The 26907-nt window shown below is 40.6% G+C and overlaps 1 protein-coding gene across 1 annotated transcript in view; it reads left to right on the top strand.

Moving 5' to 3' along the window:
* Window positions 1-26907, top strand: part of WNK4 (WNK lysine deficient protein kinase 4) — a 616132-nt gene that overhangs the window by 293029 nt on the left and 296196 nt on the right. Inside the window, exons 2-4 of the mRNA XM_089683941.1 lie at window positions 1728-1900; window positions 11776-11996; window positions 15629-15786. Of these exons, the coding sequence (XP_089540067.1) occupies window positions 1728-1900; window positions 11776-11996; window positions 15629-15786 (552 nt within the window). The remainder of the gene's footprint in view (window positions 1-1727; window positions 1901-11775; window positions 11997-15628; window positions 15787-26907) is intronic.

Below are 26907 nucleotides of genomic sequence, written 5' to 3'. Positions count from 1 at the left end.
GATCATATCCCCCCTTAATCTCCTCTTCTCAAGAGAGAATAAATTCAGTTCCTCTAATCTTTCCTCATAGCTGAGCTCCTCCATGCCTCTTATCAGTTTGGTTGCCCTTCTCTGTACTTTCTCCAGTTCCCCAATGTTCTTTTTGTGAATTGGTGCCCAAAACTGAACTGCATATTCCAGATGAGGTATTACTAATGATTTGTACAGAGGTAAAATGATATCTCTCTCTATGGAGTCTATACCTCTTTTAATACAACAGATGATTTTGCTCGCTTTAGAAAAAAAATTAACAATTATTTTAAAAAAATGACATACCTGATTAAAACAGGCATTTTTCAACATTTTCTACTTCCCCTGGGGTTTTTCTGCTTTGCCAGTAAAAGTTATTTTATCAAATTACAGTATGATGTAACAATTTGTAAATATAATTGGATACCACATATACCCAGTTCATTCTTCCATGCCTTAGTGAATTTACTCAGCAAAGTCACTGATGAACAGACAACCCAGTCCTGGTTTCTACTGTTGTGGCTTTATTAATATTACAGGTACTTATGCAGCATCATCAATTTATGCAGCACTTTACATATATATTGTACATTCACATCGGTCACAAATCCTCAAGGAGCATACCTTCTGAGGTCCCTAAATCACATGCTAGGGACAATTTAGATAGAAGCCAATCAACCTACCAACATGACTTTTTGGAGTGTGGGAGGAAACCCACACAGGGACAGGGAGAACATGCAAACTCCAGGCAGGTGGTGCCATGGTTGGGATTTGAATCGATTTAGCTAGTACTGCCAGGCGGAAGTGCTAACCATTTAGCTACTGTGCTGCTTCTTCTGTGTACATGAAGCTGGCAAACAGTATATGCAAGCTTCATTGATAAATATTTTATGTAACAATATTATTGTTACCAAGTATTTAAACTGGTCCTTTTCATTGTATATGAAAATAGTGTACATTGGTGTACAAGTGTTTATTTAAAAAATTGTTCGGTTTTCAACAGCTTGTTATATCTCAGCTTTAATTAACACAGTTTTACCATTCTCTTTATAGATATTATTTTTTGTTGCTATTTCTACATATGTTTTTCTTTACATGTTAACCTTTCTTATTTGTTTTGGTTATTTTTTGTAATAATTAATAAATAAAAATACACAAAATAAAAAACTATATATTTTTGCAAGACACTGTTTGCTGTTCCACAAAATATGTATGTATTACTTTAATATAATACAGTAAGTAATTACAAATTATTGCTGTATCAATAGAGCTAAACACAAAAATTGCACTGGTCCTTTATTGATAAAGGTACAGAGGTAAATATGTGTGCTTACAAAAGTAAAAGTGTATGTATAACCAAAACTTTTTTTTCCTCTATTGAACATGTTAAAACCATTGGATCTGTATGATGACCAGGAAAAATATTTTCAAAAAGAAAAGTCAGTAATGCCAGTCTACATATTTCTTTCTGCTAGTACAGTTTTTGGTTAATAAAATGGTACAATGATCTGTATTAAACCTTAGTTATCAATTAGGCTTCATCTTTCATTATTTTGGAGTAATAATTGTCTAATTTGTTGTTTCATATTGCTATTATCATTGTCTTGTCAAGGAAGTGACATCAAATATATGTATTTTATAATTATAATCATTCATTTGTTGTTTATTTAAATTATACATTTATTTTAATGGCTAACAATTTTTTTTCATGTGTACAGACCAGAAAACTGACTAAAGCAGAGCGTCAGAGGTTTAGTGAAGAGGTGGAGATGCTAAAAGGTCTGCAACATCCAAACATTGTCAGATTTTATGATTCTTGGAAGACCCTGGTAAAGGGACAGATCTGCATTGTCCTGGTGACTGAGCTCATGACATCTGGAACTTTGAAGACGTACGTGCTTTTCTCTTTAATTATCCTTGTCATTTTTAAAAAAAGTTTTATTCTAAATATTTTCTGCTCCCCGAAGAGCCATATTTTGTTTGATCAGTATAGGGGCTCCCTCAATAGATTTACAGAAGATCAATTCAATTGCAAGGATCAAACTGATGCTGTGATGAGCTGTAGAGGCAACATTTTGATGAAAATGTGCCATAGAGTACAGAGGATAGGTGTGTGGAGAGGTCTTTTTCTGGGGCTCTCATGAAAACAGGGGCTGAAGTTCAGCTTTTATGTGGCGTCAATGTCAAACCAGCCACTGGCACAGCTCAACACACCAATTTAGCTTCCAGGTTATAATTGTTTTATACTGTCCCACACATGTCAATTCATTCTTTACAAACCCTCATAAAGAGGAATCCCTGAAACATGCTGACATTCTGTTTTATATAAAAAAAAAATACACTTTAAAAAAAAAAAAAATATTTATGTCTCCCCACAAAAGAGCTGCTCCATTGATCAATCAGACTTTCAGTTGATTTACTAAACTGGAGAAATCTGGTGCAGCTGCGCATGGTAGCCAATCGGCTTCTAACTTCAGCTTGTTCAATAAATTTTGGCAAAAAAATCTGGAATCTGATTGGTTTCTATGCAGAGCTGCACCAGATTTTGCACCATGCAGTTTTAGTAAGTCACCTCCATTACATCCTCAATGCAATACATTCTTAAACACTAAAATTGTTTTAGGTGTAGGTGAATCAAACACTATATCTATAATGTATTAAAAAGTCTGTAAATCTTCCTGTCAAAACACTGTAACACAACACAGCTCAAAATGTGCTTGAAGAAAATGTAAACGGCTTTTTTCTCTTATTTCACCTGGTGATCAGGCCATTCGTAGGGTAAAAGAAAATAAATTAACTTATGTGCTACCCTTCCACTTTGTCACACCAAAGTGCTAACACCAAATGTGTTCCCACATACAAAAAAACGTATAGGTACTGCACTTCTGTTATGATATATACATATATATATATATATATATATATATATGCTTACATGGTGAAACACACACAGAGCACAGTAAAACAGCACACAGTTAACCCTCTCATCACCCCAGATGTTAACCCTTTCCTGCCTAATGTCATTGGTACAGTGTTAGTGCCTTTTATTATCACTGATCACTGTATTAGTGTCACTGGGGATGTCAGTGGCAGTTAGTCAGTTCCCCCCAGTGTCAGAATGCCTGCTGCAGTCCCGCTATAAGTCGTTGCTCGCCACCATTACTACTATTAAAAAAAAAAATTCCAGTATCTATACCACCATTTGTAGATGCTAGAACTTTCATGTAAACCAATTAATTTACATGTATTGGGATTTTGTTTTAGCAAAGACATGTAGCAGAATACATTTTGGCCTAATATTATGACGAAATTTGATTTTTTACATTTTTTGCTGAATATATTTTATAGCAAAAAGTCAAAAATATAGTTTTTTTTCAAAATTGACAGTCTTTTTTTTGTTTATAGTGTAAAAAATAAAAAACCGCAGAGGCGATTAAATACCACCAAAAGAAAGTTCCATTTGTGTGAAAAAAAGGATGTAAATTTAATTTGAGTGCAGCTTTGCATGACTGTGCAATTGTCAGTTAAAGTAACGCAGTGCCGTATCACAAAAAATGGCCTGGTCAGGAAGGGGGGTAAATCCCCTGGAGGGCAAGTGGTTAAAAAGCAGTTACATCGAACTTTTTTTATTTTTGGGATCAAGGATTTACATAAATAAATAAAATTTGACCATGGCACCCCTGTCAATGATAAATGGTTTGGTCTCAACCCTCTAATTGAGTCTTTGCCTGGACAGTTAGGCTGTTAAAAGAATTTGAAAAATAACATAGTTACTGGCCATATCACCAGGTGAAAAATAAATGAATAATTTAACAATAATTTAACAAAACAAATGCAGCCACCACATCTGTAGATTGGTGAGCTGCAATCTACTACATATTTGTTTTTGGATTTAACCACTTTGCCTGTCACATCTGTTCACCCCTAGAGGCCAGAGCAATTTTTATACTTCTGCTATAGACTTCATTATCCAGCAATAACTTTGCCACGACTAAAGATAAAAAATTAAAATTATGCTAAAATTATGATTCTGGTGCCAAGCATTGCAACATTATTTACAAATGAAACAAAGTTTTTTTTTTGTTTTTTTTCTCAGTGCTGCGCTTTTTTAAATGGGAAATGTGTAAATATAAGTTATATATGTAAACATATTTTACAAAAAAAACCAAAAAAGTTGTAATAATAAAATAGAAACAAACACAAAATCAGCAGGAAAATAATAGGAAATAAAAGAAAATAATATTTGAAGAAAGAAAGAGAAGGGTTGATTAGAGTAATCTAAGAGTTAATAAGGGATTAATAAGCGGAAAATTTTTATTAAAAAACAGACCTTTTTCACTTAGGTTGCTTTAATTGACATAAATGAAGATCTTAATTTATCCCTCTGATCTGCAGATGAATTAACGAAGATATACAAATGTAACAATATGTTACTTTGTATCTTTGTATAATTGGTCTGGAGCATTGTTTGTAAACACTGATTCAGACTGCTTTTTCCACAGCTACAATATATTGCAATACCGGCTTTGAATAACACAGATGACAATTACTGATTCATATTTTAAGACAGAGAACACTCACAACAGTGAAATACTACTTTTAAAATGTATTAAATATATACAATCAAGGAAAAGTGACACATTCATGTAACGGCACTCCACAAATACTCCACCCATAGGCTTTAAAACACAAGCTGGATCGTGGCAAACACTGGCAAATAAAGTTCTGAATGTAATGACGACAGTGGAATCATCTTCCGTGTTTCGTCATTACAGTTCCTTAGGAGATTAGTGTGCTTCAATGATTTCTTTTTTTTATATCTTTATTAAATTTTTTTTTTCAATATTACAAAAATCCCTATGAAACCAACAGCATACATTATAAAAAATCATATTTAATCACAATCCCCAACCCAGTATTTACCCTCCCGCCCCCCTCCCTCCACCCTTTTGTCCTCTTATTCCTTCCAATCTCTTCTTGTTCTAACTTTGTTATTCTGTCTCACTATTCCCCCCCTCCCCCTTTTCTCTTTCCTCTCTCTTTACTTTCTTTTCCAAATTCTTATTTCTTTTCTTTTCTCTTCATCCTCCAACCGCTTCTAGGAATCTTTTTGATTTTTTGAAATTGTGCCATTCCTCCCAGATCTTCTTAAATTTTTCTATTTTATCCTCGTCTATGTGATATAGTTCTTCCATTCTACATATATACTCCACCCTATCTGCTTGCCAATACTTAGGGAAAAGACTTTTAGCTGCGTTTAAAAGATGAAACCGGATCATATTTTTGTATTGCTTCACCAAAAGCTCTGTTTTATAAAATAAACAATCCCATGGGCCTGTCGGTATACTGATCTTCTGAATCTCTTGTATATATTGCGTTATTTCCCTCCAAAAATACTGTATTTTGGGACAGTCCCTCCAGATATGTGCCGTCGTACCCTTGCTCCCACGTCCCCTCCAACATTTGGGTGAAACTTCTGGACTCAATTTATGCATCACATTGGGAGTAATATACCATCTTATTAAACACATAATTAATTTCCACTATATTCAAATTTTAGACCCCATGTGTTAGACTAATCATTTTGTTTTTCTGTTGCTCATTCAATTTGTTGCTTATTCAATTTTGTTTCAAGCTCCAATTCCCACTTCTCCAAAAAGTTTTGGGATGTTGATCTATCTATTTCAGTAAGTATTTTATATATCCTTGAGGTGATATGTTTCTGTATTCTTTTTGTACTTACCAGTTGCTCTAGAGGATACATTTCATCCTCATTCCTTAGTGGTTATGGGAGCTTTGAGACAAAATGTCTTATTTGGCAATACCGCCACTCATCCAGTGTAGAAAATATTTCCTCCTTATTCTTCAACTCGTGTAAAGAACATCTCTGTCCACTATATCCTTTAAAAGTGCATTTTTATCTGTGATCCATTTCCCTAAGATGTTGTAATTCCCAAGCGGGAAAAACTTAGCTCCCACCAACGGAATTGACAATGACTTAAATTTCCAATCCGTCTGCTTATGTATTCCATCCCATATCCTAAATATCATCTGCGCCAAAGTACTTGTGCTCTCATCCCATGTGCAAAAATCCTTTGGAATCCAAATAAACTTTTCTAATGGTGCGGTGCCTTGCTAAGTGAACTTTCCATTTTTACCCAACATCTCCCCTGTGTATTGTGCATCCAATCTCCAATCCGTGATAATAACACAGAATTATAATATCTCCTAAAATCTGGCATATTTAAACCCCCTTTTTTATTGTTGCACAACACTTCATACTTAACTCTTGGCTTTTTATTATTCCACACATATCTGAGTATCATTTTTTTAAGGACCCTAAAGAAAGATCCCGGGAGATGTATTGGTAGCATATTAAATTTGTATAAGACTTTTGGCACTATAATCATCTTAATTATATTTATCCGCCCCATCCACGACTGTTTTCCCGTATTGGCCTTCCTCAGTTCATCCTTTACCTCGTTTATTAATGGGATGTAATTTGCCTGTAGAGATTTTTTATGGGCGATGTTAATTTTATTCCCAAATACTTTAATTCTCTCTCTCTCTCCATTTAAAGGGGAACTCTTTCTAATATTTGCTTCTTTACCTCCGAAACATTTCTATTTAATATCTCACTTTTTGATGGGTTAATTTTCAAGTTAGATAGCTCTCTGTACTCTTTCAATTCTCTCATTAAGTTTGGTAATGTTAATTGGGGTTTCTCACATAGAACAGCATATCAACCACATGTGCTGTCACTTTCTGTTCAGTGTTCCCTATCCACATTCCCCTAATATCTACACTATTTCTGACAGTTGCTAATAGCGGTTCTAGAGATATAACGAACAACAGCGGGGACAATGGGCATCCCTGCCTAGTTCCGTTTTACATCCTAAAATTTTTTAATAATGAATCGTTTACTTTCACTGCTGCTGTGGGTCATTTATATAGCTCTTTAATCCACTGTATCATTCTGGGTCTTATTCCTAATAATCTTAATGTATCAAACATAAATCTCCAGTCTACTCTCTCAAACGCTTTTTCAGCATCGACTGACAAAACTATTCCTGGTTCCTTTCCTTTTCCATTCTTCTGTAGAGTAAGCAGTGCTCTTAGACCATTGTCCTTTCCCTCTCTGCCCGGGATAAAACCCACTTGATCTATATGTATCCAATCCATCATCAACTCTTTCATCCTGTTGGCTAACACCTTCGCATAAACTTTTGTATCGGTATTTAGCAAAGATATGGGTCTATAGGAGACCCATCCTTCCCCATTTTGGGTACTACTGTAATATATGCCTGTGGCGATTCCTCCCTCATCTTTGTATCCCGTCCTAGATCATTCATATATGAGCACAATTTTGGGACTAGATTTTCTTTCTTATAATATCTTACGGTAAACCCGTCAGCTCCAGGACTCTTTCCAGCCGCAGTGCTTTTTATTGCTAAGTTTACTTCTTCTATTGATATTGTGTTGTCTAGAGCTGCCAATCTAGTTTTATCCACCCTAAGTAAATGGACCTCACTCAGATAAATCTGCCTCTTCCTCCTCCTCTCCTTCTCTAATTTCCTCTGGTTCTTTCCTTCTATTCCATATAGACCGCTATAGTACCTCTGGAATGTGTTAGCAATATCGGTGGTTGAATAAACCATTTCACCTTTTTCATTTTTTATTTTATCTATATAACTCCTTGATTTCTTTTCCCTCAGTTTCTTCATCAAATATTTCCCTGGCTTGTTCCCCCATCAATATCTTTCTTTCAAAACCCCGTTAAAGATGTTCCTAGTTTCTTGTTCCATAAGTTCTTTTAACTCCTCTCTTTTTAATATTGTCTTTTTTTGTAATTCTATGGTTGTTTTCTTTTTATGTAATTATTCCAACTGATATAGTTCTTCTGTTAATATCCTAATTCTGTTTACGCGTTCTTTCTTTATTTCCGCCCCAGTTGCAATCAGTATACCCCTAATATAGGCTTTATTTAGGACTCATTTAACTTAAAGTACTGATCTATTTCCTGCTTTACTCTTATTTCTGCTTCCAGGTTTTGTAATGTAGACTCATTTAATCGCCACATATTTATTTTATTCTGTTCCCTTCCGAGCTGTAGCCTCATTGTGACAGGAGCATGGTCTGATATAGATGTTACTTCTATATTCATTTTCATCAAGGACTCCAAGAGTCTATGTTCAATCAATATATAATCTAATCTTGAATACATCCTGTGCACCGCAGAGAAGAAGGTATAGTTTCTTTCTTTTGGGTGTTTGATCCTCCAAACATCCATCAATTGATATTGATGTAACTTTTTTTTAATATTCTTTAGACTCCTATCTCTCTCTCCGGGCACACGCTGAGGCATCCATCCCCAGATCCATGCAAAAATTTAAATCCCCTGCCACAATCACACCGCCCCTTTTTGAAGTCCATTAATTTTGTTAATATTTCATCCAAATATATCGTCGGATTTTTATTAGGACAATAAATATTTGCTAGTGTACATTCTCTTCCCTGAATTGTTACCCTTAAGAATAGATATCGGCCTTCTGGATCCAACAGCTTTTCATCTAAAGCCAAATGTATATATTTTCCAAATACTATCGCCACACCCTTTGCTCGTCTAATTGGGAAATCTGCGTAATACCAGGTTGGAAACTGCCTAGAACATAACTTAAGGTTTGAATCCTGGGATATATGTGTCTCTTGAAGAAGCACCACTTCAATAAATCGTTGATGTATTTCCCTTAGCCCCTTATGTCTTTTTGTTGGAGTATTTAATCCTTTTACATTATATGTCATAAAATGAACCATATTTCTTTATCCTGTTTTGCTGCTTTCTTCTATATATCCTTTCTAGAGGTAAAGGTGTACTCATTTTCAGAACAAGAAGATCTTCCTCACTTCTCTTCCTTCTACCCCCCTGGCCCCACCCCCCTCCCCTCCTCCCTCCCCACATTCCCCACAGACATTTTTTCGGTCCTTGAATCAACTGTGACCTACAGTCCCAATTGATTTTTTTTTCCTGGGTAAGACTCCAAGCATGCACACCGTTTCAGACCCCGTTCTCTCATACTTTGGTCTGATGTTGGCGGCATGTCTGGCGTCCCCAATCCCCGCCGTGATGTTCCATCTTTTACCTCCCCATGCCCGATCTTCTTTAATATAGTTCTTAATCCTGTTAAAAACACATATACCTTAACCAAGGACCCTCTCTGATCCATCCTTGAAGGAGAAGAGATTTTATTCCTAAAACATTACCTGACGGGTGTAATGAGCGATACAGCGGGGGGCCAGGAGAGATCGGTAAAGAGAGAGAAGAAAAAAAAATGTTAAGTCCCTCTGTCCTCTCTTCTCCCTCACCTTTCTCCTGCCACCATCGCCCCGCCCCCCTTCTTCTCGACGCCCTTTGGCAATTCTCCTCCTCTAATTCATTTTTCTCTTTCCTTCTTCAGTCCACCCCTCAATATCTAACATCTGTAAATCTAATGTTTTGTAAAAGTCCTTTAGATCTTCTGGGAATCTCAGTATTGCCGATTTTCCATCCTTCCACCCAATCAGGCATGCAGGGAAACCCCAATTGTAACGGTTATTTTTACTTTTCAACTGATCTAACAATGGTTTCAAAGATCTTCTTTTTGCAAGTGTCTCCTGTGCTATATCTGCAAAAATGTGTATTTTCATCCCTCCATACGTGACATCTAGCATCCTAAATAATTTCTCATAGCAATGGAATCTTACAATCACGTCTCTGGGACTGTCTAATGTAATTTTTTTAGATCTTCCTATCCTATGCACTTATTCTATTTTCAGATGGTCTGTCTCTCTCCTTGAGATATTTCTGTTAGGCCTCTGATCCTTAAGTTATTCCTTCTATCTCTATTTTCCTCATCCTCTCATTTGTAGGATAGTCGTCTCTGTTCTTTTTTCATTACCTCTACTTGTTCTTCTAATTTGTTAATTTCTTGTGTTTGTTTCTCCAGCTTCCCTTCTGTCTCCTCTACATGTGATAGGACTTGTCCCATTTCACGGTGTAAAATCGCCATTTCGCTTTTTCTGGAGTTTTCCAATTTTACAAACATTTCTGCGATTGCTGCTTTTGTGGGCATTTGCAGTCTTACTTCTTGCTCCTCCATACTTTTTTTTTTCTCTTTCACTTTCAGATTTTGGCATTTCCCTTAGCTGATTTCTGTCTGATACTGTGAAAGACATTCTCCCCTGACCTTCAATATGATTTTACTCTCCTTGTCTTTCCTGAGTTAGACCCTCTGGACTTTTCTCCTGTAGGGGCAAATTTTTTTTATTGTACTTGTATTTAAGTTCGATTGGGGGGTTTTCACTCCCCCTCTCTTGACGGATCTACTCTTCATTATTCTCTTGAGTGAACTGGGCTTCAGTACTAAATACGGGTCCTCCTTTCAGTTTCAGTTCTGAGTGTACTGTGCCCTCCACTTCTGGGGCCCCCGAGTACTAATACAGCATCCCCAGTCTCCTCTAAAACATACAGGTAATCAGATAGTCAATATTTGGGATTTACCGCCTCCCTTGGCCGCTCACCCATTCCTGTATATTATTCATGCTGTCTGTTCCTTGTATAGGGGGGTTCCCAGGGACGACAATCTCCTCCTCTGTTCTCCTCCTCGTGTCCTATGACCGGCTCTGCAGATGCTCTCCCCTGTGTCACTTTCTGCCGCTGTTACCAGTCTTGGTCCCGGCTCCTTTTCTCGGCAGGGGCCCGTTGCAATATACTGGAGCTACATTGATGGCTCATTTAGCGATAGAACAGGAAGGTTTTCATATCGTGTCCTCCGGCGTTCGGGTCCCAGGCCTGTCACCTGACCAGTCACTTGACATCCCCCACCTCCTCTGCTTCTCCGCCGGGTTTCACCTCCGCCAGTACTGGCGGCTGCTGCGCATCTCCCTGCTCCGCTCCCATTCAAGTCTCTGCATCGAGCTCTCCCACACCGGAGCCACCCGTTAGCCACTCAGTTAGGCAGGGGGGGATTAAATGTACAACGGTGTTCGGCGGTTGTGTGAGCTCCTAGCCAATGCCACTGGAGTTTCAATGATTTCTAATGACAACCATTTGCTATCCATCTGAATATAGACTGTTATGATCTAAATGCCTGGAATTTTTTTTTTCCTTCATTTGACAGTATGGTCAAATATCTTTAAAGATGGACTCTAAGGAAAAAAATTACCCTTGCAGTGGAGATCCCCCAGAAATGAGAGTGTTAAAGTATTCCGGCATAACACTAACTGATCTTAAAAATACTCCCTCCCCTCTCCTAGCACCTCTTCCGTGAGAAAGATGCATATAGTTACCTATTTTCTTGCAGCTGCAGGTCCGTCACATGATCAGCTCCCCTGTTCTCAGCCAACAGTGTCTTCAGGGGAGAGAAGGGAGCACCAACAACGGGTGGGCCATTGATGCTTATGGGTGATATCACTGCTCCAGGCTTTACCAGCCACCTTTTCTCTCCCCTGCAGCTGGATCACACAGGGGAGATCACATGACACAGTACATACTCTTTCTTACACAGGTTATTGAGAATGGGTGTTAGAAGTGGAGATGATATATAGATTGGTTAGTGTTATCCTGGACGTCTACTTTAAATGCTCATTTTGTGTATGGAGGACATACCGGTATTTGTGTTCCTGGAATTCAGCTTTATTATCCAGGCACTCAAGGATTGGGTCAGATAAGCAAAATCTGTATCTAATTTTTTGTGTGAGTCAAATATTTATACTTTTTTCCTTTCTTAGCTACTTGAAGAGGTTCAAGGAGATGAAACTGAAGGTACTACAAAGGTGGAGCCGTCAAATTTTAAAGGGTCTGCACTTTCTCCACACCCGCTGTCCTCCCATAATACATCGTGACCTTAAATGTGACAACATCTTCATCACTGGGCCCACCGGCTTTGTTAAAATTGGGGACCTGGGTCTGGCCACGTTAAAAAGTGCCTCCTTTGCAAAGAGTGTTATAGGTATGGCAATGCAGATAGATAATGTGTTTATTGTAAGATTGTATAGCTAGCCCTCTGTGTACCCCAAATCACTTTGTTCTTCTCTTTCCTCAAATGTTCTGTCTTTTAAAACTGATACTTATAGCAGTGTTAATAGAATAATAAAATGGTTTTCCTTACCCAAGCATTTGATCCTTCAATTACCACATGGTTCTTTCAACAAATGGAACTGGAAAAAGATGACCAGCTGGAACCTGCAGGTCCCCCAGTTTATTCTATTACATTTTAGAAATTAATTTAGGAATCCAAGCTGGGATTGGCTCAGTGGATTGAGTTCTGGTGGCAAAATCAAATAAGGTTTTTCTCTATGTGCTGGTTTATTGGGAATGGGGCAGTTTTCTGTGTGGACACAAATGGGGATCTAAAGCTGGAAAACCTAGGTTTTTAGCTATACACAGAATATATTTTAATGTTTGTTGCATATTTCCCTGTTCAATTAGTATAGTGTTTTTTCATAGTAAAGTCATTTTTTGTGTTGGGGGACTGCATACAACCACACAAACGAACTGCAAGGGGTTGTTTAGGTGCCTACAGATTTATAGAACCTAAAGCTGAGTATAAAGGTGATGCTAAGGGATTTATTTACTAAAGCTGGAGAGTGCACAGGTGCAGCAGATTCTGAGTGAAGTGGTTTTAGTAAAGTTCCCCTTAATTGTCAAACTTTAGTGAGTTCAGAAATGGTACCAATGTTAGATCACCAAGAGGGCAGAGAGTTCATTCTTTTGAGTCATAAGGCAGTTTCGATTTTATGATCTGATGGCCTGGGCTCACTGAATCAAAATGTGCACAAGAAAAAAATGTTAGTGCTTTTTTTGCATTATATATTTTTAGGAAAAAAAACAACAAAACCTTTTTTGAAAACAAGCAACATTTGAATTTCTCATGTTTTAAAGGGTTAATAAAATTGGTGTGTTTTATACACTCACTCATTATTTTACTAGGTGATGATGTAACAGTACATATGTCCATAAAACATTAAGAAAACATGCTGAAACACACAAAATGGGTTTTGGTATCAGGATGCACCTGCACCCGCTAAGTTCGTTTATTATACCTTCACAAGTAAAAGTTGCTGAACAAGGATGGTGATTTCAGAATCATGGTTTGCTTGATTCAGTTAGTGTCTGCCCCAAGAACAAGTGCAGAATCTACAATTCCACTAACATGAAAATAACTGTTCCCTATGTTAAAGTACACACCTATCTACACTAAATCTTTGATCATGGGTTTAGTTATCCTTTAAGCGGTATTAAATCCAAAACCAAGAATGTATTATATTGCAGCTTTCCAATCATTAGATGTAGTGGCTGCATTAGTTTTCTTTTCTTTTGCTTTTCCTCCTTTGTTTTCCCTAGTAATCTGACCAGCATCACGTCTCCTGTATTAGTGAGACACCGCTTTGGAGGAATAGGCGCAACATACAGCAGCATTGTCAGTCTTGGGGGGGAGATAGTGTTAAATGTATTAGCAAATTCAAAACCAGTATCTAATTGAAGCCAAACTCCAGCTCACACTTTATAGTCAGTTACAGTAAACTGTTTTTTTTTTATTTTTGGGATAAAGGTTTAAGGCTCCATGCACACTAGCTAAAACAAACGCTCCTAGCAGCAGCTTTTGGGCATTTTTTTTCTGCTTCTAGAAGCAAATAGTGTCCATGCACACTATTTTAGTCTATAAGCATTTTTTAAGCAAATTCACAAGATGAAAATAAAAGAGAGAAAGCCTAAAAAGGAAACTAATGCAGCTGTCACACCTATGATTTGGTAAGCTGCAATATAATAAATGTTTATTTTTGGGTTTAATACCACTTTTAATGTTATACACTAACAGTTAAGCCATAAAATGGGCCCTTTATACTTAAAGTGATTATAAAGGCAGAAGGTTTTTTACCTTACTGCATCCTTTACCTTCTCGGAAGTGAACACACATGAATGCCCCCAGAGCAAGCAGCTTGCGGGGGTGGAGCCCAGAGTGCTGGCGAGGGACCCCAGAAGAGAAGGATCAGGGCTGCAAACCCTTAATATACCTGAACCCATGAACCTAACTCTAACCTAAACTCTAAACTGAGGCTTCTGATAGAAGCTGTGATCCTCTTCAATTCTGATATTAACTCCATTCTCCTTTCTTGGGGAGCTGGACAGTGTGGCATGACTTTACTCCTGTATTAGCTTGTCTACTTACAGTACTCACCGTAGTGTGAGATCAGGATATTTGTAGTGACACCACTATATTTTTTATACTAAAAGTAGCAACATATAAAGGAAGTAGAGGAAGACGCTAACAAGTACCCTATCCAATATATTTAGAGGTATTAGATTATTGTACATACTGACCATATTCATTGAGATGTGCAAATGCCAAGAATAAATCAAGGACCATATAATTATTGATAACATAGTTTAGGGAAACATATTTATGCCATAAATAGTGTTGTTGAAATTTAATTTTTGGTTGAATTTAATACTGTATGTGAATTTAATACTGTATGTGTCTATTCCAAAGTGACTAGCTGTGTATCTTCATGATTATAAAACAGAATAAAATATTCTCTGATTTACTTGTGTTACAGAGGCTTGTATATAAATAACTGCAGCCAAATCAGTAACATAGTTGCATAGTTGGGTTGAAAAAAGACACAAGTCTGTCTAATTCACAGGTCTCCAAACTTTCTAAAGAAAGGGCTATTTTACTGTCCTTTAGGCTTTAGGGGGGCAAACTGTGCCCAGTGGGAGTAAACAATGCCCTATCTTTGGTATTAAGGGGAGAAATAGTTGGTGTCAGTGGGAGGAATATTGCCCTATTTTTGTTGTCAGTGGAAGGATTTATGCCCATAATTAGTATCAATGGAAGGAATAGGGCCCCATTGTTGGTGTCAGTGGCAGCAATCATGTCCCATTGTTGGTGGGTGTCAGTGGTAGGAATAATGCTTCAAGGACCAGATAAAGGCTAGCAGAGTGCTTCAGTTTGGAGACTACTGGTCCTGTCCACCCAATAGAAAAAATAAATATGTAGGAAACCCCCATATGCACAATCTTAAACCCACAGTTGATCCAGAGGAAGGTAGAAAGAGAAAAAACAAACACTATATAAAATGGTCTTATTGCATTAAAACGTCAGTGATGTCCAAAGCCTCTATTGGACAGCTGTCTTGGAAGCTGCCAGATTGTGCTCCCTTCCTCAGTACCTGCACAACTGTGACAACTGTGACAACTGTGTGTTTAGATCTCGGTTTCTCTCTTTTCTCTGACATTCTGTATTTTACATAACACTTTAAAGCTTTGTGATTGGATGTAAGTGCTAATAACACTAACATAAAAGATATGTTCACGTTGAGAATACCATTGGGGAAGATTTATTAAAAGTGAAGCACTCAGAATCTGGTGCAACTGTGAATGGTAGCCAATCAGCTTCTAACCTCACCTTGTTTAATTAAGCTTTGGCAATAAAACCTGGAAGCTGATTGGTTGCCATGCAGAAGTGCTCACTGTTTTGCACTCTCCAGTTTTAGTAAATAACTCGCATTATATCAATACAAGAATAGGTCCATTAATTCAATTAACTGAATAAAATGTTGTCTATACATACTTCCTCAGGTACACCTGAGTTCATGGCTCCAGAGATGTATGAAGAAAAGTATGATGAAGCAGTAGATGTATATGCCTTTGGGATGTGTATGTTGGAGATGGCCACTTCTGAATATCCATACTCGGAATGCCAAAATGCTGCCCAAATATACCGCAAAGTGACCTCGGTAAGTACTAACATGCAACCTTAATGGTAAATCAAAGACTTTAGCTGAGCAACAAACAGTAGCTTTGCTTGAACACCAATACTTTGTTTTTGCAGAGATTGAGTGATCATTACCTAATGTATGTGCTGGGGGGGGGGGGGGTTAAAAATTGGACTTAAGGCTGTAGTAAACCTTCCTTTAAAAAAAACAAACCATGGGCCCTGGGTGGTTGTCACTTCCACGCATGCACCACAGCCATGGCACAGAACTCTGAAGGGATGACATGAGTATACGGTCCCTTCAGAGCACATTTACCAATGACGTCACCAGCTGCATCCTGTGCGAATATTTCCTGAACATCGCACATTTAGAAGACATTTACTGTACCAACAGGTAAGCCTTATTATAGGCAAGTTCAAAAGAGTTTACTAGTGCTTTACAGTAAGAGGAAGGCAATTTTACATTTGTCTTAAGCTGTTGCTTTTTCCCTAGGGGCAGTGGTCACAAATTGGCACTTTCCATTTTAGCATGGCTCAGTTTGAAATATCTGCATTTACATTATGTTTATGTGCTTGTGTTGTGTGACTCTCATACCCAGCAAAATCTAAGGCCATGAGCTGATGATTTTTTCCCTTTTATTTAGCGCATGGAAAATGTGATGTAATCTAACATAATTACTTGATAAGAATTTCAGATAACAAGGAGTATAGAAGTGTTTGTTCTCTGTAGAATTTTCTGTGTTATATTATAGGAAAATTGTAGTTCCCATCAGACCCAAAGACAGCATGGACAGTACTGTTCCACCAGAATGGGGATAACACAACTGGGTAGATTTTCACTTTAGTCCTATTGTGGAAGAAACCAATCTTGGTTCTGGTGCATGTGCCTTTTGATGCAGGGAGGTGAGAGCTGTGGATGGAGAGGATGATGCAGGTGACAGCTGTGGATGGAGGGGATGATGCAGAGGTGACAGCTGTGGATGGAGGGAGGGATGCAGAGGTGACAGCTGTGGATGGAGGGAGGAATGTGGAGGTGAGAGCTGTGGATGGATGGAGGCATACAGAGGTGACAGCTGTGGATGGAGGAGATGATGCAGGGGTGACAGATACGGACGGAGGGAGGAATGCAGAGGTAACAGCTGTGGATGGAGGGAGGAATTTAGAGGTGAGAGCTGTGGATGGAGGGATACAGAGGTGAGAGCTGTGGATGGGGGGAGGGATATATAGGTGACAGCTGTGGATGGAGGGAATGATGCAGGTGACAGCTGTAGATGGAGGGGATGATGCAGGGGTGACAGCTGTGGATGGACGGAGGGATGCAGAGGTGACAGCTGTGGATGGAGGGAGGAATGCAGAGGTAAGAGCTGTTGATGGAGGGAGGGATGCAGAGTTGAGATCTTCAGGATGGAGGGAGGGATGCAGAGGTGAGCGCTGTGGATGGAGGGGATGATTTAGAGGTGAGAGCTGTTGATGGAGGGATGCAGAGCTGAGAGCTTCAGGATAGAGGGAGGGATGCAGGGGTGACAGCTGTGGATGGAGGAGGGATGCAGGCGTGACAGCTGTGGATGGAGGGGGGATGCAGGGGTGACAGCTGTGGATGGAGGGGGGATGCAGGGGTGACAGCTGTGGATGGAGGGAAGGATGCAGTGGCGAGAGCTGTGGATGGAGGGGATGATTTAGAGGTGAGAGCTGTTGATGGAGGGATGCAGAGCTGAGAGCTTCAGGATGGAGGGAGGGATGCAGGGGTGACAGCTGTGGATAGAGGGGGGATGCAGGGGTGACAGCTGTGGATGGAGGGAGGGATGCAGAGGTGAGAGCTGTGGATGGAGGGGATGATTTAGAGGTGAGAGCTGTTGATGGAGGGATGCAGAGCTGAGAGCTTCAGGATGGAGGGAGGGATGCAGGGGTGACAGCTGTGGATGGAGGGGGATGCAGGGGTGACAGCTGTGGATGGAGGGGGCGATGCAGGGGTGACAGCTGTGGATGGAGGGAGGGACGCAGTGGTGAGAGCTGTGGATGGAGGGAGGGATGCAGAGGTGACAGCTGTGGATGGAGGGGATGATGAAGGTGACAGCTGGTCTAGATCTGTCCTTGTATAGTGGCATTCTGCTCCATGTTCACCTCCGCAGCTTGAGCCTTGGGATGATGGAGAACTAGTTGAGGATGAGGGGACCTCCGAGCTCAAAGGCTGTTGTGCAGATTTGCATTTGAGATGTAAGGGGAACTATCTGTGCTGGGATGGGATCTGTGCTTTTCTGGGTGCAAAGTTTCTGCTGTGTTTATTTGAGATCTGGTTGTAAATTCTGAGGGTCTAGCATCATCTGGGATTGTTGCCTTCTTATATCAAGAAGAGTCTAATCTGGTTAGGACTCTTTGATCATGGAGTTGTCCCTCATAGTCGTGCAATAGATGGTTTGGTAATGGCTTTCTAGATGTAACAATGTACACCTTCACGTGGAAAGTATGCATTTTCAAAAATAGCATTTTTTAGTTTTGTTATATATACACCTCCCGGAAAATTAATAAATTGAATGGTTCATCGTTCTTGTACATCTACTGAACCGCATGTGAACTGAACAGGAACTGCACTGAATTCCTATGCAATTCTGTGCAGTGCGATTTGAGCCCCTTTATTTTGACCTTGCTCAAATTGAATGCTTGCACCTTTTTTGGAGCCCCACCACTATCGGATTACATGGTCTATTTGTGTGATCTGGTGCAGGCAAATGCCCTGCATTTTCTACCTACATTAGGGTTTTCGTTAAGTTTGTATTGACACCCACAGCAAATTGCAAGGGCAGTGCAATTGGAATGCGGTGCGTGAAACGCACACAGATCGTGGCATTTCCCACACTGCATTAGTGTGAACCTTGGTTAAAGGAACACCGTCATAGGGCATTAATGAAGGCTGCCATAACCAAAGTCTCATTTGAGAATGCTAGCGTCCTGCCTGTTATTCTGATGCTTTGACTCCAGTGCAATGCAAGTATACTGTAGAGGTAAGTAGTTTTGACACTTTTCTCATACCCATTTACAGCATGCTTTTTCCAGGACTGTGACTTTGACTTTTGACTGTGACATTTTGAAGTCAAAAACAGTAAGGCATCTAGCATTTGCTGAAGGACTGCATTGGCATTATTTATTGGCAGTCACTTTAAGGTGGAACAGGTGATCATGATTTCACTTAATGGATATGTTTCTACACATTTCCAAAACACTAATGTTTTCTAGCTAAGAATTTCTGTTTTTGAACATTTTCCCTTCTGGAAACTCTTTTGCCCAAACATTCCAGAATTGCTGTTTTTACATGGATATAGCTGTTTTGTGTTCTATGTTTTCCTCACAATTTTTTTTAGCTCACTACTTCTAGTCTTTTTAAAAAATGTTAAAAATTAATTTATCTTTGTTTTGTTTTTTTACATACTATAAATTACCATTATACATACATTGCCTTAGACCATGATTCACAACGCAATCCAAACCCACCTTCCAAACCCAAAAAGGAGAAAAGGAAAACAAAATAATAATAATATTCCTTTTCCCCATTGTACACACCTCCAATATCCAACATCTCTTCAAAGGTCTTCCTTTCCATTTCTCACTCTTTTTGTTCCCCCATCAACTCTACATATGTTTATGTTTTTACAAACTTGAACCAACCGTCCCATATCATTGGGAATTATAATATCAAATCCTCACTTGAATTATATAATAACTTCCATGGTACAGATATATTCCACCCCCCTTAGCCAATCTCCTATTTATGGAATTTCTTGCAAGCCCCCAAACTTTGGGATAAGTCCCTTAGCTGTATTCAGTAAATGGGGAATAAAGGATTTTCTATATTGTCCTATTATACAATTGTCCCTACATCTAGTGTCTTTTGCATTCCTTGGTTTGTGGGGGTAAAAGGGAATAAATCTAGACAAGGTAAAAATAGGATTTTAGCTTGATTACAATTGGATGATCGAAGTAAACAGAATTTCAGCTCAGTACATTCACTTTATAAAGTGAGTTTACGCTAATCCTTTAGTTGGCTAGTCCAATCCACACCAAAATCTCTTTTCTGGAATGGACATGCCCTTTTACACCTTCAAAATCCTTCACAAGTAGAAACAATATAACGTTTTCTCTCACTCACACAAAATCCATACTGTTTTTTGTAGCAAAGGCAACTAATATTTTCTCAATGACTTTGCCCAATTGTGAAGCTCTAGAATTGATCCCAGATATAAAACCCTAAAAGAGCATTCCATTTCAACTGTGGCACACAGAAAGATTCAAGCCCAAACCCAAATTGCATCTGAGCTTTAAAGAAAGGCAAACATGCTTGACAAGCATTCCATATCACATCATATTCAAAGGTTTGTGAAAAATCGGCTATATCTGTATCTCTATTATGAGAAAAATAAAAAGGTTTACAAGATCAGACACGTCAGCTTTATCCACACCCTATGCCCTGAGGAACATTCATGGTCAGATTACATATAGTATGACCCCAAAAAAACTGTGTAAGTGACATGTATACTTGCAGACATTTTATGTCCTAAACAGTCTTCCAATATTAGAGCAAAAATAATATAGTTTTTAGTCAACAGACATACTTCCTAAAATTTATTTTTAGGACTTTTACTTAAAGAGACCCTGTCATCAAATTAAAAAAAAAATGTAAAGCAGAGAAAAATTAAGTATTTTAAATGGTTACATGTAGCAAAAAAACCTTTTCATAAACAATTTTTTAATTATCTTGTGCCTTTTGAACTTGCTAATAAATTTTACTGGTCAAATCCCTAGTACAGCCCCTCTCTCCTTGCACGTCATAGCCCTCTCGTCTTCTGGGATTGTTTAATTACTGTCTGTCCTGGCCCAGCATGTCTGCCCCTCTCCACACCATTTTACATATTTTTATATGTTATTTGCCTGTGAACACCTCCCTCTGCAGACATCCGAAGGCCCTGATACTGCTGCCCTCTTGGATATGATATCAGCAATCCCAGTAGATTCAAATTTGTTACTTAAATGACACTCTATAATATTCCTCTTCCCTCCGTTCCAGGCTGCTGCACAAAAGATTATGTAGAGACGTTTTATCTTCAATGCCCTTGCTGATGGAAGGAGGTTTGCACTCAAAATCTCACAATACATGGCCCCATTCATTCTATTCTGTACATGGATCAGTCGTCCTGGTCCCTTTGCGGAGAAACAGCCCCAAAGCATGATGTTGCCACCCCTATGCTTCACAGTAGGTATGGTGTTCTTTGAATGCAACTCAGCATTCTCTCTCCTCCAAACACAGCGAGTTGTGTTTCTACCAAACAGTTCTATTTTGGTTTCATCTGACCATATGACATTCTCCCAATCCTCTTCTGGATCATCCAAATGCTCTCTAGCAAACTTCAGACAGGCCCGGACATGTACTGGCTTAAGCAGGGGGACACGTCTGGCACTGCAGGATCTGAGTCCCTGGTGGCGTAGTGTGTTACTGATGGTAGCCTTTGTTACGTTGGTCCCAGCTCTCTGCAGGTCATTCACTAGGTCCCCCCGTGTGGTCCTGGGATTTTTGCTCACCGTTCTTGTGATCATTTTGACCCCACGGGGTGAGATCTTGCGTGGAGCCCCAGATCGGGGGAGATTATCAGTGGTCTTGTATGTCTTCCATTTTCTAATTATTGCTCCCACAGTTGATTTGTTCACACCAAGCTGCTTGCCTATTTCAGATTCAGTCTTCCCAGCCTGGTGCAGGTCTACAATTTTGTTTCTGGTGTCCTTCGACAGCTCTTTGATCTTCACCATAGTGGAGTTTGGAGTGTGACTGTTTGAGGTTGTGGACAGGTGTCTTTTATACTGATAACAAGTTCAAACAGGTGCCGTTGATACAGGTAATGAGTGCAGGACAGAGGAGCCTCTTAAAGAAGAAGGTACAGGTCTGTGAGAGACAGAAATCTTGCTTGTTTTTAGGTGACCAAATACTTATTTTCCACCATAATTTGCAAATACATTCTTTCCAAATCAGCCAATGTGATTGTCTGGATTTTATTTCTCATTTTGTCTCTCATAGTTGAGGTCTACCTATGATGCCAATTACAGGCCTCTCTCATCTTTTTAAGTGGGAGAACTTGCACAATTGGTGGCTGACTAAATACTTTTTTGCCCCACTGTATATACTTATGTATATTGATGAATAGATATTTGTATATTTGCACTACCATACATATTGCAGTGTTTTTTGGGGTGGTTATTAAAAATATGGTTTGATGAATTACAACAACATTTTACTTGATTTAACTAAATATGTTTTTTTTTCCATATAGTTCTGCACTTTAGTATCTTATAAATGTTACGGTGACAGAGCCTCTTTAAATCTACCCTCTGATGAGTAAAAAATACAAGGCTTTCTTTTCATCAGGTAGAAACTCAGTCCCAAATGTCTTTTTATTTATACTATAAAATGTTCTTCTCGTCACTTAGCCCTTATATGGAGAAACTCTTTAAAGTACTGTAGATCTAAACCCAGTCACTAAATTCTAATATAAGATTTTACATGTTAATGTAATTTTAACAGTAATTTTTAATGTTTTAAAGCTGCAGCTATCATTAAAATAATACCATGATCCTGCCATGACGGTCCTTGCTAGGGGTCTTTCCTATTATGAGGTAACAACTGCTTCCAAACTATTCCCCGCCCCCCCCATTTCTCACCTTGTCACTTGCACCCCCTGGTGGAGACTATAAGCAGCCATGCCAACACATACTACATAGCCACTGTTCTCACTATCAAGAAACTGGCCCACAACAAAGATGTGTTGCTGATGCTGGAACAAATGCATGTAGACAGGAAGTGGGTGAGATCAGCAACACCAAGATGCAAAGAAGTATGTAAAAAGTTCAAAACAATATTTTATGGGAAACAAATATTGCAATTGTTTCATAAAAACCAAATGGCCTCCATGTCGTCTACTTTAAATAGTTCCTTCAAGGCAAATCAATACTAGAATCACATATTTCTATATTACTGTCCTGCCATTATCCATAAAGACTTGTATCAAAACAGTGCAGCGCATAAACAATATGTCAAAATAGTACACATAAATATGTAACAACCAGAGTCAATAGATAAATAAGTAAAATATAATGAATGAATACATATAAAGTGCTCACTAAAGTGCCAAGTGTAATAATATAACACAATCCTTCTAATAGGAACACATCAGTGATATCACATAAACCGTGCCAAGTGCAATAATATAACAAAAGTCCTTCGAGGTGACAGTCCTATAAGTTCTCTCCAGCGAAAAAAATTCCCAACAGTGTTGAATCCTATAAAAGTGCTCTTGTCCTGTCCAAGTTCCTTCACCACCATGCACTCACCAGAAGGCTACTTACTAAATAGCCTGTAGTTCAATCAGTTGGGAACCTCCATTTCTCACAAAGCTGCTTTCGGTACAACCAGGAGCCTAAAAGGAAATGCTCACCACACAGAGCTTGGAGTATAGTATATAGTGTAGTATTTCATTATAAAATAACCATATTAAAAACATCACGAAACAGTCCATGTGGAAAAACAAACAAATCATGGACGGACATACCAAGATGGCCGCTGATCCGTCAGCACGTAGGCTCCACCATGCATTTCGTGCACATGCACGTCCTCAGGGGTACGCCTAATTCTGACGTCAAGTAAGTTCCGTTTAAATAGCCTGCAGGTGTGCCGTCAAATGATAAGCGCCATTTTGTTGTGGTCTGCTGCACGTTTTTATAGCACAATCATTTAAAGCAGGAGAATCCATATTAATGTGAGTTACAGAAACAATGGATATACATATGTGAGGGACCCACAATATGTGAGTTCAAAACTAAATATATAAATACACAGCATCCGCCATTTTCTTGGAGACCAATTGAATTATGTAGCATTATTACAGAAAAGGGGAATATTAACAAACCAAAAAATGAGTATATATTCATTCAAACTAAATATATAAGTGTACAGTGCCCACCATTTTATTGGAAACCAATTGAATTAAATATGTACAGGTGAAACTCGAAAAATTAGAATATCGTGCAAAAGTTAATTTATTTCAGTAATGCAACTTAAAAGGTGAAACTAATATATGAGATAGACTCATTACATGCAAAGCAAGATAGTTCAAGCTGTGATTTGTCATAATTGTGATGATTATGGCTTACAGCTCATGAAAACCCCAAATCCACAATCTCAGAAAATTAGAATATTACATGCAATCAATAAAACAAGGATTGTACATAGAACAATATCGGACCTCTGAAAAGTATAAGCATGCATATGTACTCAGTACTTGGTTTGGGCCCCTTTTACAGCAATTACTGCCTCAGTGCGGTGTGGCATGGAAGCTATTAGCCTGTGGCACTGCTGAGGTGTTAAGGAAGACCAGGATGCTTCAATAGCGGCTTTCAGCTATTCTGCATTGCTCAGTCTCATGTCTCTCATCTTTCTCTTGGCAATGCTCCATAGATTCTCTATGGGGTTCAGGTCTGTCGAGTTTGCTGGCCAATCAAACACAGTAATCCCACGGTCATTGAACCAGGTTTTGGTGCTTTTGGCAGTGTGGGCAGGTGCCAAGTCCTGCTGGAAAATGAAGTCAGCATCCCCATAAAGTTCGTCTGCGGAAGGAAGCATGAAGTGCTCCAAAATCTCCTGGTAGATGGCTGCGTTGACCCTGGACTTAATGAAGCACAGTGGACCAACACCAGCAGATGACATACCTCCCCAAATCAACACAGACTGTGGAAACTTCACACCGGACTTCAAGCATCTTGCAGTGTGTGTGTCAGGGCTCCGGGTATGACCAGAGGTGTGTGGACTGACACAGGGAAACGCAGGCTTCAGATATGGTATAAACAATATGATTTATTAAGACTAACAATACAAAACGCAGTGCAAAACTAAACATAAACACAGTGCAAACAAACCAAACCACCTACAGATAACAATACATATAATGCAAGAGTCGTCAGGAAGGCCGGGTCAGTAGCAAACGGGCAAACGGAGTACCAGGAACAGGCGGGAGAGTGGTCGGGGTCACAAGCTGGGTTCAGTAACTCACGGGCAGCGCGGTGCAGAGGGTCAGGCAGAGAATGGTCAGGGTCACAAGCCAGGGATCAAACAGGAGAAGTCAGCAGAGGTCAGGATCAGGCAGGGTCGGCAACAAGTCAGGCAGAAACAGGAACAGGAACACAGGATACAAGATACAGGGGCCCATGGAAAAACACACACCAAGGCCCTGACTGTGAGTCTGGCCATTCCTTAAATACAACCCCTGCAATCAGCTTCAGGTGTTTGGCTGACTGCAGGGGTGAGTCTCTGATTGCTGAGAGCACCCGCTGGCCAGCCCTGGTACTGCAGCACCAGGCCCCCAGGTGGGGCGGCGGGCACCGAGCCACCAGGCGGAGCGGTGGGCACCGGCCCACCAGGCAGGGCGGCGGGCACCGGGCCCCCAGGCGGGGCGGCGGGCACCGGGCCCCCAGGCGGGGCGGCGGGCACCGGGCCACCAGGCGGGGCGGCGGGCACCGGGCCCCCAGGCGGGGCGGCGGGCACCGGGCCACCAGGCGGAGCGGCGGGCACCGGGCCCCCAGGCGGGGCGGCGGGCACCGGGCCACCAGGCGGGGCGGTGGGCACCGGGCCCCCAGGCGGGGCGGCGGGCACCGGGCCCCCAGGCGGAGTGGCGGGCACCGAGCCATCCGGCAAGACCGCGGGCACCGAGTCATCTGGCAAGACCGCGGGCCCCGAGTCATCAGGCACGACAGCGAGCTTTGAGTCAATCGGCGGGCATCGGGTCACCAGGCATCAGGTCATCTGGCTCGACAGCGGGCACCGAGTCATCTGGCAAGGCAGTGGGCACCGAGTCACCAGGCATGACAGCTGGCTCTGACTCAACTGGAACGACAGCGGGCATCGGGTCACCAGGCATGATAGCGGGCACTGGGTCATCAGGCATTGGATCGTCTGGCTCGACAGCGGGCATCGGGTCACCAGGCATCAGGTCATCTGGCTCGACAGCGGGCACCGAGTCATCTGGCAAGGCAGTGGGCACCGAGTCACCAGGCACGACAGCGGGCTTTGAGTCAACCTTCGCAACATCGCCAAAATACGCTCCTTCTTTACCCCAGACACCACTAAACTACTCGTTCACTCCCTGATTATCTCACGCCTTGACTACTGCAACTCCCTCCTCATCGGCCTACCCCAGTGCAAACTCTCCCCGCTTCAGACCATCCTGAACTCAGCTGCCAGACTCATCCACCTCACCAGCCGCTCCACCTCTGCCACCCCCCTCTGCCTCTCCCTCCACTGGCTCCCCATTGCCCAACGCATTAAATTCAAACTGCTCACTCTGACCTATAAAGCCATTCACAACACTGCCCCTAACTACCTCACCGACCTGATTCCCAAGTACCACCCTACCCGTACCCTTCGCTCTTCACAGGACCTCCTTCTATCTTGCTCCCTGGTCTCCTCCTCCCACGCACGACTGCAAGACTTCTCCAGGTCCTCCCCCATCCTCTGGAACTCACTACCCCAATCCATCAGACTGTCACCTTCCCTCCTCACCTTCAGGCGCTCCCTGAAAACCCACCTCTTCAGGGAAGCCTACCCCACCCTCACCTAACAGCCGCTGCCCTTCCCTCCTCCTACCACTCCATCCCCCACAGCCGTTTCCTCCTGTACCTCTACCCCCTCCCTCCTAGATTGTAAGCTCGAAAGAGTAGGGCCCTCTTACCCCTTGTGTGCTGTTTGATGTTACTGTACTGTTTCATGTATTGTCCCCCCTCTATTGTACAGCGCTGAGCAAACCCTTTGGCGCTATATAAACTCGATAAATAAATAATAAATAAATAAATAACTGGCACGACAGCGGGCATCGGGTCACCAGGTATGACAGCGGACACCGGGTCATCTGGCTCGGCAGCTGGCATTGGGTCACCAGGTATGACAGCGGGCACTGGGTCATCAGGCATTGGATCGTCTGGCTCGACAGCGCTTCAGATATGGTATAAACAATATGATTTATTAAGACTAACAATACAAAACGCAGTGCAAAACTAAACAAACACAGTGCAAACAAACCAAACCACCTACAGATAACAATACATACAATGCAAGAGT

The sequence above is a fragment of the Staurois parvus genome, unplaced genomic scaffold (assembly GCF_062004578.1).
Source record: "Staurois parvus isolate SC_StPar_1 unplaced genomic scaffold, SC_StPar_1.0 ptg000328l, whole genome shotgun sequence".
In the NCBI taxonomy this organism is placed as follows: Eukaryota; Metazoa; Chordata; class Amphibia; order Anura; family Ranidae; genus Staurois; species Staurois parvus.
This window is presented reverse-complemented; position numbering and strand designations above follow the sequence as displayed.